The sequence below is a fragment of the Xenopus laevis genome, chromosome 1L, assembly GCF_017654675.1.
Source record: "Xenopus laevis strain J_2021 chromosome 1L, Xenopus_laevis_v10.1, whole genome shotgun sequence".
In the NCBI taxonomy this organism is placed as follows: domain Eukaryota; kingdom Metazoa; phylum Chordata; class Amphibia; order Anura; family Pipidae; genus Xenopus; species Xenopus laevis.
This window is the reverse complement of record NC_054371.1, coordinates 229,402,129-229,427,729: the sequence shown is the minus strand read 5'-3', so window position 1 is coordinate 229,427,729 and position 25,601 is coordinate 229,402,129. Positions and strand designations below refer to the sequence as shown.

Sequence of the window (25,601 nt, the reverse complement as noted above, 5' to 3'; positions counted from 1 at the left end):
GTGAGTGAGTGTTACACAGTGTAGGTGGGGGTGAGTGAGTGAGTGTTACACAGTGTAGGTGGGAGTGAGTGAGTGTTACACAGTGTAGGTGGGAGTGAGTGTTACACAGTGTAGGTGGGAGTGAGTGTTACACAGTGTAGGTGGGAGTGAGTGTTACACAGTGTAGGTGGGAGTGAGTGAGTGTTACACAGTGTAGGTGGGAGTGAGTGTTACACAGTGTAGGTGGGAGTGAGTGTTACACAGTGTAGGTGGGAGTGAGTGTTACACAGTGTAGGTGGAGTGAGTGTTACACCAGTGTAGGTGGGAGTGAGTGAGTGTTACACAGTGTAGGTGGGAGTGAGTGTTACACAGTGTAGGTGGGGGTGAGTGTTACACAGTGTAGGTGGGGGTGAGTGAGTGTTACACAGTGTAGGTGGGAGTGAGTGTTACACAGTGTAGGTGGGGGTGCAGTGTTTACACAGTGTAGGTGGGGGTGAGTGTTTACAACAGTGTAGGTGGGAGTGAGTGTTACACAGTGTAGGTGGGAGTGAGTGAGTGTTACACAGTGTAGGTGGGAGTGAGTGTTACACAGTGTAGGTGGGAGTGAGTGTTACACAGTGTAGGTGGGAGTGAGTGTTACACAGTGTAGGTGGGAGTGAGTGAGTGTTACACAGTGTAGGTGGGAGTGAGTGAGTGTTACACAGTGTAGGTGGGGGTGAGTGTTACACAGTGTAGGTGGGGAGTGAGTAGAGGGGAGGGAAGGAGGAGAGGGGAGGGAGGGGAGTAGGAATGTGAGTGAGTCAGACAGACAGACAGGGGGAAGGGGACACAAAGCTGACGCCTCCCGGCCGGACCCCCAGGCAGCACCGCGCTCTCTGCCCCAAGTGCGACTCCTGATCCGGGGGGAGAGGGTCGGAGTCAGTGACGGACGGAGGAGCCCGGGGAGAGGAGAATGGTGCGGGGTCGGGAGAAGACAGAGCCGGAGACAAACTGTAAGTTTTTTATGAGAACTGACTAATCACGTCCAGCGGCACCGGGGGCTCCTATTCACTCCCCCCGACTTGTTGTTACCCCCAAACTGAGCATGCGCACTAGTCACTTACTGTATATACACACACATACATATACACTCATACACACACGTACTGTACATATATAAATGAGATGCAGACACACACATATAGATAGATAGATAGACAGACAGACAGACAGACAGACAGACAGAGCTACACACGTGCGATTTAGCGCAGTCCCGGGGCCCCAGGCAGGCGCAATACTCGGGGTCGCACTAATCTGGGGTGAGAAATTCTCCGACACTGGTGATGTAAATACAGTTTCCTACTGCCAGAGACACCCCCACTGCCAGTGCTTTAATTATAACTCCCCAGCCTGGCACCCCCTATACTGACATATAAGGGGAACCCCCTTATAGTGACAGGTCCTGGTTCCACTTGGGTAGAGTTTATAGCTCCTGGGGGTGTTCAGTTGCAACTGTCACCAGCCTGGTTGTAACAACCACAGAGTGACAGTTTACTGCTGTAAGGATTGTTAACAATATGATTATCCTTATTATATATATATATCTATATCTATCTATATATATATATATATATATATATATATATATATATATATATATATATATATATATATATCACCCTCATAATCTGCAGCGCTGTACAGAGATTATTATCAGTCCCTGCACCAGTGGAGCTTACACTCTAATGTCCGGACCACATTCACACACTGGGGTTAACAGGGTTGTTCCTCTTTCAGTTAACGTTTACTATGATGAACACAGTGATTTTCTAACGCAATTTGCAGCTGACCTACATTTTTTATCCTTTGTGGTTTGTTAAATTGTTTCACTTTTTGTTCAACAACTGTCATTTCAGCCGCTATCCGGTTGCTAGGGTTCAAATCACCTTAGCAACCAGGGGGTGCATTGAATGTGGCATTTGGCATATGATAAGACAGGGCCTGTAGCTTTGCAGAGCAATTAGTTTTTTGGCTCCTGGGGTCAGTGACCCCCCTTATGAAAGAGTCAGTAGAAGAAGTCATCTGGAAGGCTTCTTCCCCTTATGAAACTTTTTGAAATTCTTGCTGGTTATCAGCCCTACAGATTTCTCTGTCGCTCTCTTTATATTTAGGTAAACTACAACTCCCTTTATCCTAGGTTGCTGCACAATGCAGGGAGAGAGATTGGTGTAGTCTATGTTTATGGCTATAAAGCTGTTGTATAGCAGGCTAATGATCAATACCGCAACAACTTTTAGATTGTCAGCTCTTTTGGGCAGGGTCCTCTTCACCGCGGTTATTGATTGCTTTATATGTAATGCTGTATTTATAGAGCATACACCCATTTATTGTACAGCACTTTGGAATATGTTGGTGTTTTATTAACACGTTAATCTAATAGGGTACCTATGTAGAGTGCAGATACTCTGGGAAGGGTCCCACATCTCAGTCTCTGGGGTGCACCTTGTTCCTGCCCACGAAAGAGCATTATGCCTTTTGGATTTTGTGGTTTGCGGTTTTGGTTCTATTTTAGCCGTGCCCTGATTCGTGGGTGGCACAGATAAGAGGCGTGAGTAATAGAGCGCTTTGGAAGTGCAGAGAGGTATAAGGGCCCCCAACAAGGCACCGCTATTGAGAATGTTTCCCCAAATCACAGAATATACACTGAGATTGTCCCCTCGACACCCTATGAGCTCTCTTATGGGTTTTATATGATCAGTTTGGAATTATGTGTGTCGCCTTGTTGCTAAGGTCCCTCCAACCTAACAACCAGACTTAAACAGATAGCACTACAGTGACAGGGGTCCTGTGATTAAAGTTTGGGTTTATTTAGTGCAGGCCTAGTGATGGGTGAATTTTTTCCATGTTTCGATTCCCTGAAAAATGTGCGAATTTCCCGCAAATCCACGAGAAATCAGAAAGTTCACAGAAAAAGCGTGAAATTCTAACGTTTTCACAAAAAAATGGAGCAATTCGAACATTTTCACGAAAAAATCGAGCAATTTGAACGTTTTCACCAAAAATCGAGCAATTAGAATGTGTTCACCAAAAAATCTAGCAATTCGGATGTTTTCACGAAAAAATCGAGCAATTCAAACGGTTTCATGAAAAAAAAACGGAAATTGACTCACTAGAGAATTTTCGCAGGAGATCCGCGGATTTATTCGCCAATGGTGAAACTCAGTAATTCGCAGGGCAGCTTTTGGTGTAAATAGGAGATCACATAGCAGTTACTTGGCTGGGCCCTAGAAACCCCCCCCCCATTCCCTTTGTCATGAAAAAATAAAAAAATAACTGTCAGGCTTAGTTGGACCTGCCCCGAGCCAAAAGAAGGAGCCAGTCTGGAACAATCTACAGCCCAACTAATGTCTCCAACCTCATGGGCCAATGGAACAGACTGAGCAAAGTCACCTGACTCTTGTCCTGGGCCCCGGGGCTCTATATTTGGATTAGTCTTCTTTAGTGAAATGCTGGGAGTTTGGATGAGGTTCAGATGAACCCCTGCAATTCCTTTAACCTAATACATTCTCCTTAAAGGAGAAGGAAAGTCATCCTGCATCAATGTTAGGCACCTCCAAGTGATTGTATTGATTTACCTGAAACCCCGGGGCTGGTGCTCCTATCAGCAGAAAACTGCACCTGCCCGGGGTTATACCAGTGAGCACAACTGATCGATCCTCTTCCGGCTTCTTCTTTCTTCAAATTTCCCGGGGCAGACGAATGTGCAGTTGAACGAAATAGCGACTTTTAAGTTACAGTTCAGCTTTTCACTCTACTGCGCAGAAGAAAGAAGAAGAAGCCGGAAGAGGATCACTCCGTGGTGCTCACTGGTATAACCCCGGGCCGGAGCAGTTTTCTGCTGATAGGAGCACCAGCCCTGGGGTTTCAGGTAAGTCAATACAATCACTTGTGGGCAGGGCCGCCATCAGGGGGGGACAGGGGGGACAAGCGTACCAGGCCCGGGCATGAAGGGGGGCCCGGCAGCGCTGCATTTTTTGAAGATCCGGGCCCCCCTTACGAGAGCCCGAGCCGTACGTCCTCCCTCTGCGTTGCCGAATGCGGAAGTGCCGAAAAGCCGAAGCCGATGCGCCGAAAAGACCCGAAGTCACGGAAAAAGCCGAAGTCCCGAAGCGCAAAGACCCGAAGTCACGAAAGGAGGCGAAGTTGAAGTACTGAAGCCATGAGTTCAATTCTACTGAACACCAGTTTGTGTATTTTTTTTTTTAATTCCCTGGTCACCAATGTATTATTTTAATATTCTATAGGCCCCTTCCACCAATCTTTTTGTAAAACATTTTTTTTGGGCCCCAATGTTTTGGGGTTTTTTAATTTTTTTTTTTTAAAAAAAAATTTTTTGGGGGCCCCAATTTTTTTAACTTGTAAGGGGGCCCCTGCCACCAATGTTTTTTTTTTATAAAAATTTTAAAATTTATTTTTTTAAAAAAAAATTTAAAAAAAATATTTTTTAAAAACATTTTTTTTAACTTGTAAGGGGGCCCCTGCCACTTTTTTTTTTTCAAAAAACTTTTTTGTTTTAAATTTTTTTTTGGGGCCCCAATTTGTTTTTAACTTATAAGGGGGCCCCTGCCACCAATGTTTTTTTAAAAAAACATTTTTTTTTGGGGCCCCAATTTTTTATAAGGGGGCCCTGACCATCAATAGCTTTTTATAACTTGTGTTCCTGATCCAGTCCCTGGATCAACTTGTACTATGAGCTATCTTCCATATCCCTGTATTCCCTCACTTGCTAAACACCATCCAACCCCTTCTTGTACCTATCTAATGTATCAGCCTGTACCACTAATTCAAATTTTTTTAATTTTTTTTTTTTTTAATTTTTTAAAAAATATTTTTTAAAAATATTTTTTTTAACTTGTAAGGGGGCCCCTGCCACTTTTTTTTTTTTTTTCAAAAAACTTTTTTGTTTTAAAGTTTTTTTTTTGGGGCCCCAATTTGTTTTTAACTTATAAGGGGGCCCCTGCCACCAATGTTTTTTTAAAAAAACATTTTTTTTTTGGGGCCCCAATTTTTTATAAGGGGGCCCTGACCATCAATAGCTTTTTATAACTTGTGTGGGGGGGGTTACTTTTTTAGCGCTGATGTCTGTGTGGTCTTTTAACTACGATGTGGAGTGGGTGGCATATGGGGTGGAGCTTGGTCGTCATTGTGGGCGGGGCTATTGTAGCATAGTAAGTTAGGGTGAAAAAAGACATACGTCCATCAAGTTCAACCTTTTTACTTTTTTTAACCTGCCTAAAGGTCCCCATAGACGCAAACATTTTTCTTGCCGAACAACCGATTTTAGCAAAGTCCGACCAATCCTTCGAAATGATCGTTCGATTAGTGGGATTCAAACGATCGCACATCTTACGATTTTTCGGCCGACATCTGTCAGAAAATTGATAGGCCAGAATAAAAAACCTTTATCTGTCCCAGTGCAATTTATTTATGTTTGCAGGGCCAAGCAGGCAGCTCCCCTTTGTTCCTGGCAATATTGCCTGAAATGGTCTTTTTAGTAGATTGACAATTCGTACGATCGTTTCGAGATAATCATGGTCTCACTATGACGATCGGATCTTTTAAAAATCTTTACATCTATGGCCAGCTTAACTGCTAGTTGATCCAGAGGAAGGCAAAAAAAAACCCCATCTGAAGCCTCTCCAATGTGCCTCAGAGGGGGAAAATTCCTTCCTGATCCAGTCCCTGGATCAACTTGTACTATGAGCTATCTTCCATAACCCTGTATTCCCTCACTTGCTAAACACCATCCAACACCTTCTTATACCTATCTAATGTATCAGCCTGTACCACTGATTCACTTCCCAGCTCTCCCTATAACACCCCTTTCCCTCCTCTAATCTCATTGGCTCCCTCCTGTCTCCTGGGAGGAGCTACTGGTGAATAAAGCATCCGACCCTTCCTTGTACCTATCTAATGTATCAGCCTGTACCTCTGATTCACTTCCCAGCTCTCCCTGTAACACCCCTTTCCCTCCTCTAATCTCATTGGCTCCCTCCTGTCTGCTGGGAGGAGCTACTGGTGAATAAAGCATCCGACCCTTCCTTGTACCTATCTAATGTATCAGCCTGTACCACTGATTCACTTCCCAGCTCTCCCTGTAACACCCCTTTCCCTCCTCTAATCTCATTGGCTCCCTCCTGTCTGCTGGGAGGAGCTACTGGTGAATAAAGCATCCGACCCTTCCTTGTACCTATCTAATGTATCAGCCTGTACCCCTGATTCAGGGAGACAATTCCACATCTTCACAGCTCTCACTGTAACAAACCCCTTCCCAATATTTAGCTGGAACCTCTTTTCTTCTAATCGGAATGGGTGACCTTGTGTCAGCTGGAAAGACCTACTGGTAAATAAATCATTAGAGAGATTATTATATGATCCCCTTATATGTTTATACATAGTTATCATATCACCCCTTAAGCGCCTCTTCTCAAGCGTGAACATCCCCAATTTGGCCAGTCTTTCCTCATAGCTAAGATTTTCCCTTTACCAGCTTAGTTGCCCTTCTCTGTCCCCTCTCTAATACAATAATGTCCTGTTTGAGTGATGGAGACCAAAACTGTAGGGCATATTCTAGATGGGGCCTTACCAGTGCTCTATACAGTGGGACCCCCTCCTCCCGTGACTCTCTGCCCCATTTAATACAAGTCAAGCCCTTATTTCCCTTGATGCTGCTGACTGGCATTACTTGCTACAGACAAGTTTATTATCTACAAGGACTCCAAGCTCCGTCTCCATTATGGATTTGCCTAGTGCAGTCCCATTAAGGGTATAAGTGGATATTGTTACATCCCAGGTGCAGGACTTTACATTTATCAACATTGAATCTCATTTGCCACTTAGCTGCCCAGATTGCCAGTTAGTCAAGATCCTGTTGCAAGTGCCACATCCTGGATGTAATTAATTGAGCTGATAGTTTTGTGTCATCTGCAAACACTGATACATTACTTACAATACCCTCCTCTAAGTCATTAATGAACAAGTTAAATAAAAGTGGCCCCAATACCGAGCCCTGAGGGACCCCACTAAGAACCTTACTCCAAGTAGAGAATGTCCCATTAACAACCCCCCTCTGTACCCGATCCTGTAGCCAGTTTCCTATCCAAACGACTTCATTAAGCCCAACAGACCTTAGTTGAGTTTAGTTGGTAGAACTAAATTGGTAACTAATATATAAAAAAACAAGCACAGAGGGGGAGCTGCAGGACACGTGGCAGGATCAGATTCTCACTAAGAACATTTACATTTCAGATTTGGCTGCAGAACTGAGTTTTCCAGACACTAACATTGTGTGTGTGACAATGACCTGTGATATCACTCGTTCTGCCCCATCTCCAACCTCTCTCTCTCTCTCTCTCTCTCTCTCTCTCTCTCTCTCTCTCTCTCTCTGTCTCTTTCTCTCTGATTCCGACAGGGAATTCACTGGGCACAGACTGCACATTCCTAGGGATCTCTCAGACCCCTCAGCTCCCATCTGTCACTGGCACAATACATCAAAGGCCCCTGATGCTTCACACAAAGTCTATTGTGGCCCCTGAGGAGGTGACTCATCCACAAGAACAGGGATATGAGAAGGGAAAGCAACACACAACACAGTTTCAAGAGTCACAATCTGCAGTACACAATGTGTTCAGCTGCAAATATATTGGATCATAAATACATATAAATATATGAAGTGAATTTATAAACAGTGGGTACATTTCCCCTGTGATGCTTGGGCCACCCGTCTTATAATACATTGTTCTTAAAAGTTGTTTCCATGAGGCCAGTCATTAAGTGAAAGAGAAAATAAAACAGACGGCTAAAAATCGCACTCAACTTTCCCTTGGAAACAGCAACTTCCAATGAAGCCATTTTTCGGTGTCACTAATCAGACTCACATTGGGACTGTTAGTGGCCGGGGCATAATGGAGCCCAGTCACTTTGCTGCCACTTTCATGAAGTCATTTAGAGAACAGGAAAGTCTGGCGCTGCCGCACGTCACTGTGATTTATCACCTTTCAGTCTTATATAAACCACCGAGGGCAACACAATAACACAATCACACTCATTTATCCATATACCTGGGGGTCAGTAATCATGCGGGAAGAATGCGGGGCCACCTGGCTGCGATTGTGTCCCCTGAGCACATTCAGTTCACTTGCATATAAACAATTCCTACTCTCTGGAATGCTAAAGCCCAACTAAAACTGCATGTATTGAGCATCTAGTGCTACCAATCCCTATTTCTGTAGGGAAATGAGAGAGAGCAGACAGTAACCCTTCCAACACTTTCCTCTTGTCTCTATATATTAGGTACCTATCTAGTGCTACCAATCCCTATTTCTGTAGGGAAATGAGAGAGAGCAGACAGTAACCCTTCCAACACTTTCCTCTTGTCTCTATATATTAGGTACCTATCTAGTGCTACCAATCCCTATTTCTGCTGGGTTTATAGATGATGGAGCCAGTTTTGTGCACATACTCTGGGTACTGTGTGCCAGTCCATTCTACACACGCCCAGATCTATTTCCCACCTCCCAGCCAATAGGAATACAGAATAGCTGGTGCTACTCAAATTCGGGCAATGGTGCAGGAGGGTTGTACATTGCTCGTCTCTATATACTGGTTTAACAGCCAGGAGGCTGCCGGGTTTATTATATATCAGGGGCCCAGCACCACTTAGGACAACCTCACAACTGTGCCCCCTGCAGCTGAATATTCCCCACTCCCTGAACCTTGGGCCGACCTTACTCCCAAATCTAAAGACATAGACATATTTACGTACAACAGGAGGGCCCCTCTCAGGTTTCCTGCCCATATATGGATCCGATAGACGCTTTGGTTACGCAAACGGGATTTGTCCTGACAAACATTGGAGCTTTCGTTTACACTGTTCTGCTCACTGTAATGTTCTGCTCTGATTAAACGTAGGAACACAGAGACGGGGCATATTTCCACTGAATCTGGGGCAGGATGAATCCGCCAGCTGTTACACTACAACTCCCAGAATCCTCTGTGGTTCCATTGAGTCCCCTTTTGAATGTTAAGGAGTATTTTCACTTTGTTAATGGAGACGGAGGCCCCTATGGCAGAGGCTGTGCCTTTGTTTCCCTAAGAAACTCTCAGTTATTCCTATAGGGAGGCCTATGAGGGGTCCATTGGCTGAGACAGTTCTATAGGGCAGTAAATCTGTCACTCAGGAATCCATAGTTGTGCTTCAACTGGGAGCAGCTAAGCCAGGGGCCACCATATGCTGCAAAGTAAATATCTCTGGCCTCCTAGTAAACAAAACACAAAAGGAAACATAGGGTCCATTTTAACTAATCCATTCTTCTGCGAATATGGAAACCCAGGGCAAGAGCCAAGCAGAAAGGAGCATTTCTATTGGCTGAAACATCAAGGGGCAGATTTATCAAAGGTTGGGGTGAATTTTCGAATTGAAAAAATTCGAATTTCGTGCTATTTTTTGTGTACCTCGACAAGGGAATAGTCCAAATTTGATTCGAATATCGAAATTAATCATGTACCGTCTCTTTTAAAAATTCAACCATTTGCCATCTAAAACCTTCCGAATTGCTGTTTTAGCCTATGGGGGACCTCCTAGAACTCATTTAGAGTCAATTGGTGACTGCAAAAATCAAAGTTTTTTTTTTTGGGAAAAACTTTGATTCTAATTCAATCGAATGCGCTGGTACTTCGAGTCGTACGATTCGAATTCGGCCAAAAAAAACCTTTGGCTTTCGGTTGGTCTTTTTGAATTCCAATTTCAAAGTTTTTCAAATTTGATCCTTGATAAATATGCCCCCAAGAGTGATTAGATCATTAGGAGTGGTTCACCTTCATGTTAACTCTCCGTATGTGATAGAATGGTTAATTCTTAACAACTTTTTAATTGGGCTTTATTTTTATTTATTTTTTTTACAGTTCTTATTTAATTTTTCTTCAAACCGGGGTCACTGGCCCCATCTTAAAAACAAATCCTATGTAAGGCTACACATTTATTATTGCTACTGTTTATTCCTCATCTTTCTATTCAGGCCTCTCCTATTCATATTCCAGTCTCTTATTCAAATCAATGCATGGTTGCTAGGGAAATTCAGACCCTAGCAACCAGATAGCTGAAATTGCAAACTGGAGAGTATAGAGAAATAATAAGAAATTAAAAACCCATTTGCAAATTGTCTTAGAATATCACTCTCTACATCATACTAATAATCAATTTAAACCCCTTTAATGTTTAAATTAGACTTAAGGTATGGAGATCCAAATGACAGAGAGATCCCTTATCTGGAATACCCCAGGTCCTGCCCATTGTGGATAACAGGATCCATACGTGTATTTACCGTGGGCAATTTATGTCAGAATAGCAAAGTAACAATGGGCCGTGGATATGGATCTCATTAATAAAGACAAATGTGTTCCTGTTCTGTACAGATTGCTCGGCCGAAAGAGACGACTGACCTATGGTGACCCGTTGAAATGATCTCCGTTCGGTGCTGTCCCTCTCCTTGTATCACAAATGATCAGCTTTAATAGGGTAAGTCCTTGTTTTATTGCTGCTGTTTGATGGGACAAGCCCTTTGCTTTCTCATGGGATCCTGCTGGGCTTTAAATTAGAATATCAGGGGTTCTGATCACCAGAATGACATCTTCCAGCTATAAGTCTTCATGTTTTTCTTGTTAGAACTACGTTTATAGATTTATTCATTGTACAACTCATTTCAGCTGAACTTTCCCTTTAAAAGGGGTTGTTCACCTTTAAATTAATTTTATGATGTAGAGAGGGATATTCTGAGAACATTTACAATTGGTTTTCATTTTTTATTATTTGTGGTTATTTAGCTTTTTATTCAGCAGCTCTCCGGTTTGTAGTTTTAGCCATCTAGTTGCTAGAGTTCAAATTCCCCTAGCAACCGTGCACTGATTTGAACAAGAGACTGGAATATGAATAGCAGAGGACTGAATAGAAAGATGAGGAATAAAAAGTAGCCATAACAATATATTTGTAGCCTTACAGAGCATTTGTTTTTTAGATTGGGCCAGTGACCCCCATTGGAAAAGAGTCAGAAGAAGCAGCAAAATTGTTCAAAAACTATACAAAACAAATAATGAAGACCAATTGGAAAGTTGCTTAGAAGTATCCATTATGTAACATACTAAAAGTTACCAGCCCATTAAAAGTTTTGCCTCTATACACACACCACAGTAGAGGAATACATTGGGCAGACCAATAAGTCTCTATAGACAGTCCTTTGGGCACTGGATGTTTCAGTGCTGATATTCTAAACCATACAATTAGGGGGTTATTTACTAAACACTGGTCTGCCTTTTTGGGGCAAAACTCTGTTTCTTTTTTTTTTTAAAAATCACATTTTTCATGATTTATTAATGCCCGAAGCAGCAAAAAGCCAGAATCGGAAAATCTGCCTGATCTCAGACCTGCCGAGGTTGTGTTTGGGTCAATGGCAGAGGTCCTTATGCTATTTTGACATTTTTGTGGTCTGCGCTGGAATTAGTCACAAAATCTGACCTTTTCTGGCTTTTTGGACAAAAATCTGAAAATTTCGGGCTATCTGGTGCTATTTTGGTGGCTGCTTCATGTAGCGCAGTGTCTATAGAACGAGTGAAAGACCATGAATACAGGCCAGTAAGGCAGATACGCAGACTCCATCCCACCCCGGGCCCCGTCTCCCTTAGACAGTTTAGGGTCCAATGATGATATCACAATTGGCTGCTTTGTCTGCAGGCTCTTGTCTCCATTCACATTTTCCCTTTGCTGCAGGAGGGCTCACTATTGCCTTATAACAATCTGACATAATCCACCGCTCCGCTGCACAATCATAATCCGTAGAGCAATAAATCCTGCTCTGCAGGCGGAACAGATCCGACATTGTTTCAGCCTTTGGATAGGAACCGGTTTTGCCGTCGGAATTGTCCCACCATCGCACGGCTCCTGGCAGTGTTATAAAACTAGGGACCCAACTGCGTAAATACAGGACCTGTCCCTCCATCCAACACATATATCTTACACTGGTATATCGTTTCTTGCCCTAAATCATCATCATCATTTATTTATATAGTGCTTTCAAGATACGCAGATCGTTTCTTGCCCTAAATAAACCAAGTAACATCACCCTAATGGTCCTTAAAGCGTTTGTTCACCTTTAAATTGACTTTTAACAATGATATAGCGAGTGATATTCTGAGACAATTTGCAATTGGTTTTCATTTTTTATTATTTGTGGTGTTTGACTTATTTAGCTTTTTATTCAGCAGCTCTCCAGTTTGCAGTGTCAGACATCTGGTTACTAGGGTCCAAATTACCCTAGCAACCATGCCCTGATTTGATTAAGAGACTGGGATATAAATAAGAGAGGGACTGAATAGAAAGAGGAGTAATAAAAAGTAGCAATAACAATAAATGTGTAGCCTTACAGAGCATTTTTTTTAGATGGGGTCAGTGACTCCCATTTGAAAGCTGGAAAGAGTCGGAAGAGGAAGACTAGTAATTAAAACTAGGGATGCACTGAAACCAGGATTTGGCCTTTTTCAGTAGGATTCCGCTTTTTTTCAGTAGGATTCAGATTCGGCCGAATCCTTATCCGAATCCTAATTTGCATATGTAAATTAGGACGGGAAAGGGAAATCACCTGACTTTTTGTCACAAAACAAGGAAGTAAAAACGATTTTTTCCTTCCCTAAATTAGGATTTGGATTATATTCAGTATTTGGCCGAATCTTTTTGCAAATGATTTGGGGATATCCTGCCAAATCCCAAATAGTGGATTTGTTGCATCCCTACTTAAAACACTCTAAAACATAAATAATGAAGACCAACGGAAAAGTGGCTTCGAATTGGCCGTTCGATAACATACTAAAAGTTAATTTAAAGGTGAAGCACCCCTTTAATAGGTGTCTCTGTTGACAGCAGGCAACATGGCAGCTCCCACTCTTGTGTAACGATGCAGGAAAATATAAACCTTTATTATATACAGAGTGTATAGCGTTACATTGACTGTCTCGCTGTTCTTGTGTGATATACGATCTGACAGATTGGTGTTGGGCTTGGCGGGTGCTCAGTGTTACTCTATATTCACGTCCCTGCAGCAGAGGCTCTATATAATCTCAGAATCAGGACTCTGACACCAGGCTTTGCCTACCCACAATGCCCAGGACTCGTTTCTATTTGCACCGCGGCTTTGTGATAAGCACCTGCCCGGCACAAATGTCATTTATTCCCTTGGGGCCCCGGCTCTTCTTATCTCTCTCTGCCCGACGGGGTTTGCTATTCAATTGGAAACTCTATTCCCAGAACGAAAGCCCGATGTAATTCTAAGCAGCTTTCCAGTATTAGTTTTCATTGTTTTAATGTTGTTGATACAATTGAGAGACGTATTTGTGGGTCCCTGCTGATTTAGGGTAGGACTACACGGACATTTTCGGCACGATCCGGCGGGCTGCAGTAAAACGCCGGCGTCAAATTGCATGCGACGCAAATAAGGTAAGTGAATGCATTGTCGGATGGTGTTGCAGCGTTGATCCGACGCAACACGACTGTCGTATGCAGACGCAGCGTGCAGTGCCGAAAATGTCCATGTAGTCCTACCTTTAGACTGCTGAAACAATGCGTATTGTATCCAGGGCCGGACTGGCCCAGTGGGACACTGGGAAAAAACCCGGTGGGCCCTGGCCCTCATGGACCCCGGCCTTGCCAGACCCCATCTCCCGATCGCCTGGCCCAACAAAAAAAAAACAATTTGCGGCGCAGCACCTTTCGCACATGCACGTGGTACAGCTCCTTTTGCGCAGCACTGCAGTAGGGGGTCTGGAGGCTGCTGGACAGGAGTCCTGGTTAGCCCCAGGCCCCCCAGTCCGACCCTGATTGTATCAACAGTGGGAACCAGCAGTGCAGAGAACAGAAAAGCAGTTACATTTATAAATAAGTAAAACCAATGAGAAATATTGTTGCATTTTGCGAAATAGATTAGGGAGGTGCAGTTCCCCTTTAATTCTAATGATTATTTGCCCTTGGTGTAGTACAGACCGTTCTGCTTCTGTAATTGCAGATTAACTAAACAGTGTGGGGGGGGCACTTTGAGAATATATAAATATATATAAATATGGTCGGAGCCCAGTAGCCAATAGCGTCAGTCTAAACACCGGGCCTGGCGACGTTCCCGATCCTTCGCTCCAGAAATCTATTTAATTCTCAATCCAGAACCCCAGGTCCCTCCAACTGTTTATGTCTCTTTCCCTATCTGCCAGTCTTTTTATCTGGCTCCGTCATAAAAAGCAGTGGAAAATTCTATTTATACAGTGTTTGTTCTGAAGACGTCGGCGGCGGCACGGAAACTTCTAGAATGACTTTTGCTGGCCGCTGTTTTTATAGGAGCCGCGATTAAGGACCGAGGCAGCCGTTTATATTGTAGCCGTGGAATTGTGTCCTGGCATATTGTTTGCTGAAATACATTTTTCCTATGGACTAAAATAGCTTTATAATGGGTCCATTCTTTTCTGGCGTATAGAGTACAGCAGCGACGGGACCTATTTATAGTACAGCTCACAAATAGATCTTTATGAGTATTAGGGGCAGATTTGTCAGAGGTCGAGGTGAATTTTCGAATGAAAAAAATTTGAATTTCGAGCTATTTTTTTGTGAACTACGACTAGGGAATAGTCCAAATTCGATTCAGATTTGAAAAAAATTTGAATATTGAAATTTATCATATACTGTCTCTTTAAAAATTCGACTTTGACCATCGCCATCTAAAACCTGCCGAATTGCTGTTTTAGCCTATGGGGAACCGCCTAGAACCTATTTGGAGTCAATTGGTGGACTTTGAAAAATCAAAGGTTTTTTGGGGAAAAACTTCGAATCGGCCGAATACCGACTTAAAAAAAAACGCACCTATTACACCAAAAAAAACCTCCGACTTAATTTCAGTTGGTCTTTTTGAATATGAATTTTGACGTTTTTTCAATTCGAAATTCGACCCTTGATAAGTTTGCCCCTTAAAGTAAGCAGACCCGGCCACTACTGTGGGGCCTGAGAGATATAGGGGCCCAATTGAATGTTTTTTATATATGTTTATGATAAATCCTTATTCCCTGTGTTTGGGGGTTGCCCCAACATAATTTTGCTGTGGGGTGCAGTAAATTGTGGGTGAAGATCTCTGCCTTTATTGCTGCCGCAAGCAGCACCAATCAGAAGACAGCATGTGTTACATTGGTTGGTTGATATCACATTATGAGTTGCAATCAGCCAATCACAATTGAGATTGGGGTTTCATTATGCAGCAGCAGCAGCCAGAAGGATCAGACTAAACCTATGATAGCAGAGTTGGGGTACGGTTTACCTTTAAGTTAACTTTTAGTATCTTATAGGATGGTCAATTCTTACCAACTTTTCAATTGGTCTTCATTATTTTTTTTTTTATTTAGTTTTATAATTATTAGCCACCTTCTTCTGACTCTTTCAAGCTTTCAAATGGGGGTCACTAACCCCACCCTAAAGCAAATGCCATATTAAGCTACACATTTATTGTATTTTTTATTACTCAGCTTTCTATCTAGTCCTTCTCCTATTCATATCTCAGTCTCCTATTCAATTCACTGCATGGTTGCTAGGGTAATTCGGACCCTAGCAACCAGATAGCTGAAACTGCAAACTGGAGAGCTGCTGAATAAAAAGCTAAATAAGTCAAAAACCACAAATAATAAAAAATTAAAACCAATTGCAAATTGTCTCTAACAGTTATTTTAAAGGTGAACATCCCCTTAACTGTTAGTATGATGTAGAGAGTGCTATTTTGAGAAAATTTGCATTTGGTTTTCATTTTTATTATTTATGGTTTATTTCGCTTTTTATTCAGCAGATCTCCAGTTTGAAATTTCAGCAGTCTGGTTGCTATGTTTCGAATTCCCCTAGCAACCATGCACTGATTTGAATAAGAGACTGGAATATGAATAGGAGAGGCCTGAATAGAAAGATGAGTAATAAAAAGTAACAATAAGAATACATTTGTAGCCTTACAGAGCATTTGTTTTTTAGATGGGGTCAGTGACCCCCATTTGAAAGCTGGAAAGAGTCAGAAGAAAAAGGCAAATAATTAAAAAAAACAATAAAAAATAAATAATGAAGACCTATTGAAAATCTGCTTATAATTAGCCAAACTATATCATACTGAAAGTTAATTTGAAGGGGAAACACCTTCCAGTCATAGTCCAGGGTGGGAGATGTTTCCTAAGGGGAAGTAAACCTTGTTGAAAGTCCAGTCCTTCTAAAATATTCCAGATGTCTGGGTCCAGCACATGATCAACCAAGAGTCCCAAATCTATGGACCCCAGGGGACTGTACTTGCCCAGCCATAATCTCCCATTAAGTAACAAGCACAATATTTATTTATAAGGGGCTGGAAAGTTCCACTGGATCACTAGACTGCAGCGGGAAAAAGAAAACATAGCGGCTAAGTTGAGCATTGACTTGGAACTCCCTCCTGACTAGTAATTTTCTACCCTTGACTAGTGACTTATATTTTTCCAAGAGAAAAGAATTGAGAGCTGTGCCAGATGTTGCACTTGCCAATCTTCATTCGGACAACTGCCTCCTCCTTCTGGCACCTGCTTTGTTGTAGGATTCTTATCCCCCCTTATATAGAACCCACGCCCGTTAAATGGGTTTCTCAATAATACATTTGTAGCCTTACAGAGCATTTGTTTCTACATGGGGTCAATGACCCCAATTTTAGAGCTGGAAAAAGGCAGAAGAAAAAGGCAAATCATTCAAAAACTATTAAAAATAAAATAAAATGAAGACAAATTGAAAAGTTGCTTAGAATTAGTCATTCTATAACCTACTAAACTTAGAGATGAACCACCCCTTTAAAGAGTGGTCCAGATATTCCTGCCGACCTTAGGGATGATGCTCAAACAGAACTCACCAAAGTAGGAGGACAGTGGACTTGTATGACCCCGGCAGAGGTTGGACCAGACCAGATGGAATTCTAGAAGAATAAGAGTAAGGGAAACAAAGGGTTAAATAGTCGGACTATTGCCAAATACTGTGCCACAGAGGTACCCACATGTCACAGACCTGCATTAAAAGCAGTTTGGGGCAATTGCAGCCTAAAAAAGACCCTGGAGATTGCGGCAATTTCCATTCTCTGCATTATTTAGCAGCCCGAGACTCCCATTTATTAAGGAATTCTGAAAAACAAAGTTTGGAGCAAAATTGAGTTCCCCTGCCAAGTAACTGAAGGTGTTGCCCGTCGATCCCTCTGTCCAAATTCCGCTAATTTTAGCCAAAGATTTCTTAGAACTGAAGCTCGCCCAGTATTATTATATATCTATTTTCAGCAGAATTATTATATATCTATTTTCTGCAGAATTATTATATGTCTATTTCCAGCAGAATTATTATATGTCTATTTCCAGCAGAATTATTATATGTCTATTTCTAGCAGAATTATTATATGTCTATTTCTAGCAGAATTATTATATATCTATTTCCAGCAGAATTATTATATGTCTATTTCTAGCAGAATTATTATATATCTATTTCCAGCAGAATTATTATATATCTATTTTCAGCAGAATTATTATATATCTATTTTCTGCAGAATTATTATATATCTATTTTCTGCAGAATTATTATATGTCTATTTCCAGCAGAATTATTATATGTCTATTTCTAGCAGAATTATTATATGTCTATTTCCAGCAGAATTATTATATGTCTATTTCCAGCAGAATTATTATATGTCTATTTCTAGCAGAATTATTATATGTCTATTTCCAGCAGAATTATTATATGTCTATTTCCAGCAGAATTATTATATATCTATTTCCAGCAGAATTATTATATATCTATTTTCAGCAGAATTATTATATATCTATTTTCTGCAGAATTATTATATGTCTATTTCTAGCAGAATTATTATATATCTATTTCCAGCAGAATTATTATATGCCTATTTCCAGCATTGATCTTTAAAGGGATCCTGTCATCGGAAAACATGTTTTATTCAAAACGCACCAGTTAATAGTGCTACTCCAGCAGAATTCTGCACTGAAATCCATTTCTCAAAAGAGCAAACAGATTTTGTTATATTCAATTTTAAAATCTGACATGGGGCTAGACATTTTGTCAATTTCCCAGCTGCCCCCAGTCATGTGACTTGTGCCTGCTGTTTTTCCTTCTCAATGTAACTGAATGTGTCTCAGTGGGACATGGGTTTTTACTATTGAGTGTTGTTCTTAGGCTAAGGCCACACTAAGCGATAGCGCGGCGATTTGACTCGCCGCGACTATTCGCCGCGACTTTTAATCCTCAATCGCTGGCGAAACTTTGGCGCTGGCGTCTATGGGAAATCGCGCAAAATCGCCAGCGTAAAAACACACGCGGCGATCTTTTTTCTATTGTCGCTCGAAATCGCCTAGCGAGGCGATTTCGAGCGACAATAGAAAAAAGATCGCCGCGTGTGTTTTTACGCAGCGATTCCCCATAGACGCCAGCGCCAAAGTTTCGCCAGCGATTGAGGATTAAAAGTCGCGGCGAATAGTCGCGGCGAGTCAAATCGCCGCGCTATCGCTTAGTGTGGCCTTACCCTTAGATCTACCAGGCAGCTGTTATCTTGTGTTAGGGAGCTGCTATCTGATTACCTTCCCATTGTTCTTTTGTTTGGCTGCTGGGGGGAAAAATGGAGGGGGTGATATCACTCCAACTTGCAGTACAGCAGTAAAGAGTGACTGAAGTTTATCAGAGCACAAGTCACATGACTTGGGGCAGCTGGGGAATTGACAATATGTCTAGCCCCATGTCAGATTTCAAAATTGAATATAAAAAAATCTGTTTGCTCTTTTGAGAAATGGATTTCAGTGCAGAATTCTGCTGGAGCAGCACTATTAACTGATTCATTTTGAAAAAAATTTTTTCCCATGACAGTATCCCTTTAAGGTTTTTTCATGGTTTTTGAAGATTGAGGGCAGAGAGCACATCATGGTGAGTAGGGTTGGCGTTAGAGAATTGGGGCCCAGCGTACAGTAAGCCTGGGGGCCCTATTTTTGGGTGAAAAAATAAACCACATAAATGGGGCATGTCCAGCATCCCCTAGAGTTATAGTAGAAAAATGTTCTTTCTACCACTGGTGTAACTACAGAGGAAGCAGACCCTGAGGCTGTATAGGGGATATAGGGGCCCCATACCTCCCAACTCTCATATTCTGTGGGACAGCCCTGATTTTCACAGCTCAGCCCGCAGTCCCGGGTTTCTTATTGAAATGTCCCGAATGTCCCTTCTCTTTGATCTCCTGCATTGACTCGAGAAAAAGTTTCTAGAACTTAATTAAAATAAGAGGCAGAGAGCCCAGAACTCTCAGCACCTGCACTTAGATACTTTTGTAATAATTTAAGATAAGCAAAGAAACAATTGTAACTATGTAAGATAAGCAGGTCTCTTGGGAGAGTAGCAGCTCATGCTTTCATGAGCAAAACGGTTACATAAACACATAAAACATTGCACTGAACTCCCAGAAATATGTTCAAACTTTCATAACCTGCCAAATTTTGTAAAATGGACATGGTAATTAGGGGGTGTGTCTGAAAATGGGCGTGTCCAAAATGTTTTATTCCCTCTTTTAGTTTTTCAAATGTTGGGAGGTATGGGGCCCCATCAGGCCTCAATTCATACACAATTACATAAATATTAGGAAATCTAGACATTGTGGGGGCCTGAATTTTGGTTTGAGACCGGGACCCTTGTTTCTATGGTTTTCTTGCTGAAAAGTAATGTTGCCTACTAAATGGATAGTTTAACTTTAAGTAAACTTGTAGTATGTTATAGAATGGCTAATTTTAAGCAACTTTTCAATTGGACTTAATTATTTTTTTTATTCTTTTTTTTTGATTATTTGCATTTTTCTTCTGACTCTTTCCAGCTTTCAAATGGGGGTCACTGACCCCGTCTAACAAATGCTCTGTAAGGGCAAAAACGCACACTCAGATTCAGGGAGATTTAGTTGCCCGGCGATAAATCGCCTCTTCTCCGGGGCGACTAATTTCCCCGAACTGCCTCCCGCCTGCTAGAAAGTAAATTGCTGACAGGATGGTACTCGGAACACTTCGTTTTCTGAAGTTTCCCGAAGTTTCCTTGTGAGGCAACTTCGGGCGACTTCTGATAACGAAGCACTCAGAGTGCCATCCCGCTGGCGATTTACATTCTAGCTGGAGGGAGGCAGTTCGGGGGAAATTAGTTACCCAAAAGAAGAATTTTTTTGTCGCCGGGCGACTAATCTCCCCCGAATCTGAGCTTGTGTCTCTGCCCTTAAGCTACACATTTATTGTTATTGCTACTTTTTATTCCTCATCTTTCCATTCAGGCCTCTCCTATTCATATTCCAGTCTCTTATTCAAATCAATGCATGGTTGCTAGGGGAATTTGGGCCCTGGCAACCAGATGGCTGAAATTGCAAACTGGAGAGTATAGAGAAATAATAAGAAATTAAAAACCCATTTGCAAATTGTCTTAGAATATCACTCTCTACATCATACTAATAATCAATTTAAACCCCTTTAATGTTTAAATTAGACTTAAGGTATGGAGATCCAAATGACAGAGAGATCCCTTATCTGGAAAAATGAAAACCAATTGGAAATTGTCTCAGAATATCCCTCTCTACATCACACTAACAGTTAATCTAAAGGTGAACAACCCCTTTAAGTGCTGAATTTAAAAACTCTGTAAAAGAAAACAATGTCCTCCTTTTTAAAAGGAATTTTCAGCTCAAGCAGATACGTGGTGGGTTTAGTTCTCCTTTAAAGGCGAACCCCTCCTCTCCTTGAATGAACCCTAAGACTGGTCCAATCACATTACACACAGCAGGAGGGGGGTGGTTAGTATAATATATAGCAAATATACTCCATGGCTGACCAGCAGACCCCCCACAAGTATCTCCCTATATTGCCTGCGCTGGGATCAGCCTGTTCCTTGGCACAAGTGTGAGCTGTGCTGCCCGGTGCCCAGTGGGAGAAAGTCCAAGTTGGAGTAAACACTTGGTAACAAGCTGAGAGCTGCATAATTATCTGTTGTTCTTCTTCCTGGCAGTGCCCATTAGATCGGCATGAAGGGGCCTCCAAATCCTTTCTGGGCTCATTTAATCTTTGGGAATAGGAGCGAGTCCTTGGCAGGACAGGTAACCGCTGAGAAACAGTTTGGGGAGATGACATGCCGGCTGCCAGCACTGCCCACGGTTCCTGAAACTCTACCCAATGCCTCTCATTCCACGGGCGATAAACATACCCAGCGGTGGGGTGTGTGTGAGTAGCAATGGGGCCCCCTATTAAATCACTGCTGTCCGACCAGCAGCTTCAGTGGCTGCCAAACTACAAGTCCCAGTGTCCCCTATCAGCCAAAGGTTGGACCAACCAGGATCCCTTAAATAATACTATTTCCACTGTACCCTAAAACAGTGGTCACCAACCTTTTTTTTTTTTCAAGGACCGGGGGTGGGGTTGGGGTCAGGGGAGGGGTCAGGGGTGGGGTCGGCGGAGGTCTGTAGTAAGTTTGGACAAGCCGCGTCCAATTTGGGCGCACCAGCGTCCAATTTCGCACGCCTCGTTTTTGTGGGCTCAGCAGCCTAGTGTAGGAGTGTCGGTGGCCCGGTTCTGGGTTGCGGACCCCTGCCCTAAAACATAAGAGCTGGGGGAGGGTTGATAACTCAGATCTGATATAGAACAGATGGATGGACAGAAGGGGGGAGGAACTGGATATTGGCAATTCAGACGGGCTCAGTACTTGGGGTGTGTTAGTGTTTGGGGCAGATGGAGTTGGCTCCCGGTGCTGCTGAGCCAAGAGAGACCACCAAGATTAATAGAATTCAGTGGTGAAACTAGATGTTACTGGGCCCCCAACATATCCAGAGGTTTTCCTTTATTTACAAATATTTGTTGAAATTGCTCATTAATTAGGGCCTCATGGGGCCCCCTATACCCCCTGCAGCCACAGGGTCTGCTTCCTCTGTAGTTACGCCCCTGATAGAATGGCTTTGGGTTCAATATGAGCAAATACAAAGGGAGAACCAATAGGTACGTCCCTATCCCTAACTGAATGCCAGTATCTCAATCCAGTGATTAAAGAGATTGTTGTATGATGTAGAGAGGGATATTCTGAGACCATTTGCAATTGGTTTTCATTTTTTATTATTTCTGGTTTTTGAGTTATTTAGCTTTGCAATTTCAGGCATCTGGTTGCTAGGGTCTAAATTCCCCTAGCAACCATGCCCTGCTTTGAATAAGAGACTGGAATATGAATAGGAGAGGCCTGAATAGAAAGATGAGTAATAAAAAGTAGAAATAGCAATACATTTGTAGTATTACAGAGCATTTGTTTTTAAAGGGGGGTCACTGACCCCTATTTGAAAGCTGGAAAAGTAAGAAGGTGGCAAATCATTCAAAAATTAATTTAAAAATAAATGAAGGCCAATTGAAAGTTTGTAGAAATAGCCATTCTATAACAATCTAAAAGTTAACTTAAAGGTGAACCACCCTGGAAGGAAGAATCTGGTTAAATACTGGCTCATCTTGTTACAAGAACCAAACTGTGAGATTTAGTTTAAAGGCAAAGATGCCCCTTTGGTCACAGTCCTGTACAATGGAACACATACACACAGCACTGTAATACACTGTAACACATACACACAGCACTGTAATACACTGTAACACATACACACAGCACTGTAATACACTGTAACACATACACACAACACTGTAATACACTGTAACACATACACACAACACTGTAATACACTGTAACACATACACACAGCACTGTAATACACTGTAACACATACACACAACACTGTAATACACTGTAACACATACACACAACACTGTAATACACTGTAACACATACACACAACACTGTAATACACTGTAACACATACACACAGCACTGTAATACACTGTAACACATACACACAACACTGTAATACACTGTAACACATACACACAGCACTGTAATACACTGTAACACATACACACAACACTGTAATACACTGTAACACATACACACAACACTGTAATACACTGTAACACATACACACAACACTGTAATACACTGTAACACATACACACAGCACTGTAATACACTGTAACACATACACACAACACTGTAATACACTGTAACACATACACACAACACTGTAATACACCGTAACACATACACACACTACTGTAATACACTGTAACACATACACACAGCACTGTAATACACTGTAACACATACACACAACACTGTAATACACTGTAACACATACACACAGCACTGTAATACACTGTAACACATACACACAGCACTGTAATACACTGTAACACATACACACAGCACTGTAATACACTGTAACACATACACACAACACTGTAATACACTGTAACACATACACACAACACTGTAATACACTGTAACACATACACACAGCACTGTAATACACTGTAACACATACACACAGCACTGTAATACACTGTAACACATACACACAACACTGTAATACACTGTAACACATACACACAGCACTGTAATACACTGTAACACATACACACAGCACTGTAATACACTGTAACACATACACACAGCACTGTAATACACTGTAACACATACACACAGCACTGTAATACACTGTAACACATACACACAACACTGTAATACACTGTAACACATACACACAACACTGTAATACACTGTAACACATACACACAACACTGTAATACACTGTAACACATACACACAGCACTGTAATACACTGTAACACATACACACAGCACTGTAATACACTGTAACACATACACACAGCACTGTAATACACTGTAACACATACACACAGCACTGTAATACACTGTAACACATACACACAGCACTGTAATACACTGTAACACATACACACAGCACTGTAATACACTGTAACACATACACACAGCACTGTAATACACTGTAACACACAGCACTGTAATACACTGTAACACATACACACAACACTGTAATACACTGTAGCTCGATTTCATTCACACAATATCCAATCAGGTGTTTCCGAGAGCAAGTCCTGTTTATTAGACTCACATTGAGCGCAGATGGAATTTACCCTTCAGTGAAGCTGAACAGCGACTGGACGGAACAATGCGCAGTCTTAGTCTTCTCCGTCATGACGGTTTTCCACGTGTTTAACCCCTTTCATTCTGCTGTTTGTACAGCTGCGCTGTGAGTCTGAACCTGCTCGAGACAAAAAAACACAATCTGTATCTTATTTATACAATACCAAAATAGAACGGCAGGAAAAAATACTATAGAAATAACACAAAGTGTTGAGACAAGAGCAACGTGGGCCCTGCCCATAGAGCTTACACTCTAAGTCTCTGTTTTGTCTTTTTCTTAAAGAATCCTATTTGGCCTGTAGTAATGATCTGAGTAATGCTGCTGAATGAGAGCCTCATAAAGCTACAGTGTTCTATTTGATACGCACGGGCTGTTCCTGCTCAATACACTGGTTATTGCCTCCATCCAACCATTATATGGAATGTCTGGGTTACAAATATGCAGTTGTGTGCACCAAGAATATAACCCGGAATTTGTCTCAGGATTTTGCTTCTGATCAGCAAATTGTCACAATCAATGACAATGTGGCCACATGTTCATAAGGCAAAACCAGACCATAAAGGTGTTAACTTTTAGTATTCTATGGAATGGCTAATTCTAATCAACTTTTCAATTGTCCTTCATTTTTTCTTTTTTATAGTTTTTTTTTTTAAATTATTTGCCTTCTTCTTCTGACTCTTTCCAGTTTTCAAAAGGGGGTCACTGACCCCATCTAAAATAAAAATGCTCTGTAAGGCTACACATGTATTGTATATTATTGCTGCTTTTTATTACTCCTCTTTCTATTCGGGGCCCTGCCCTATTCATATTCCAGTCTCTTAAACAGATCAATGCATGGTTGCCAGCGGAATTTGGACCATAGCAACCAGATTGCTGAAACTGCAAACTGGAGAGCTGCTGAATTAGAAGCTAAATAATTAAAAAACATGAAAAACAAAAACCAATTGGAAATTGTCTCAGAATATCCCTCTCTACGTCATACTAACAGTTAAGCTAAAGGCGAACAACCCCTTTAAGTGATGAATTTAAAAACTCTGTAAAAGAAAACAATGTCCTCCTTTTTAAGGAATTTTCAGCTCAAGCAGAGAAGTGGTGGGTTTAGTTCTCCTTTAAAGGCGAACCCCTCCTCTCATGAAATATTACTCTCTACATCATACTAAAAGTTAAGGGGTTGTTCACCTTTAAATTAACTTTAAGTATAATGTAGAGTGTGATATTCTGCCCTTAAGTAGCACTGCCCCAACCTTGTTACCTGGAGGTTCCCCCTAATTTATGGACCAGTGCCATTTAAAGGGGTTGTTCCCCTTTAAATTTACTGTAAGTATGATGTAGAGAGGGATATTCTGAGACGAATTGCAATTGGTTTTAATTTTTTATTATTTGTGGTTATTGAGTTATTTCGCTTTTTATTCACCAGCTCTACAGTTGGCAATTTCAGCCATCTGGTTGCTAGGGTCCAAATTCC

The 25,601-nt window shown here is 41.7% G+C and overlaps 1 protein-coding gene across 4 annotated transcripts in view; it reads left to right on the top strand.

Annotated features, from left to right (window-relative positions):
* Positions 1-764: 764 nt before the first annotated feature.
* il11ra.L (interleukin 11 receptor subunit alpha L homeolog) overlaps positions 765-25,601 on the top strand; it is a 60,745-nt gene continuing 35,908 nt past the window's right edge. For 3 of the 4 annotated variants that reach the window (XR_005962757.1, XM_041570379.1, XM_041570380.1), the window contains exons 1-2: positions 765-971; positions 10,432-10,534. Coding sequence is in view for 1 of the 4 variants with exons in the window: in XM_041570379.1 (XP_041426313.1) it covers positions 10,517-10,534 (18 nt within the window). In the remaining 3 variants the exon portion in view is untranslated. Of the gene's footprint in view, positions 972-10,431; positions 10,535-21,097; positions 21,186-25,601 lie in introns of those variants that run through there. The other variant, XM_041570383.1, reaches the window with a different exon arrangement.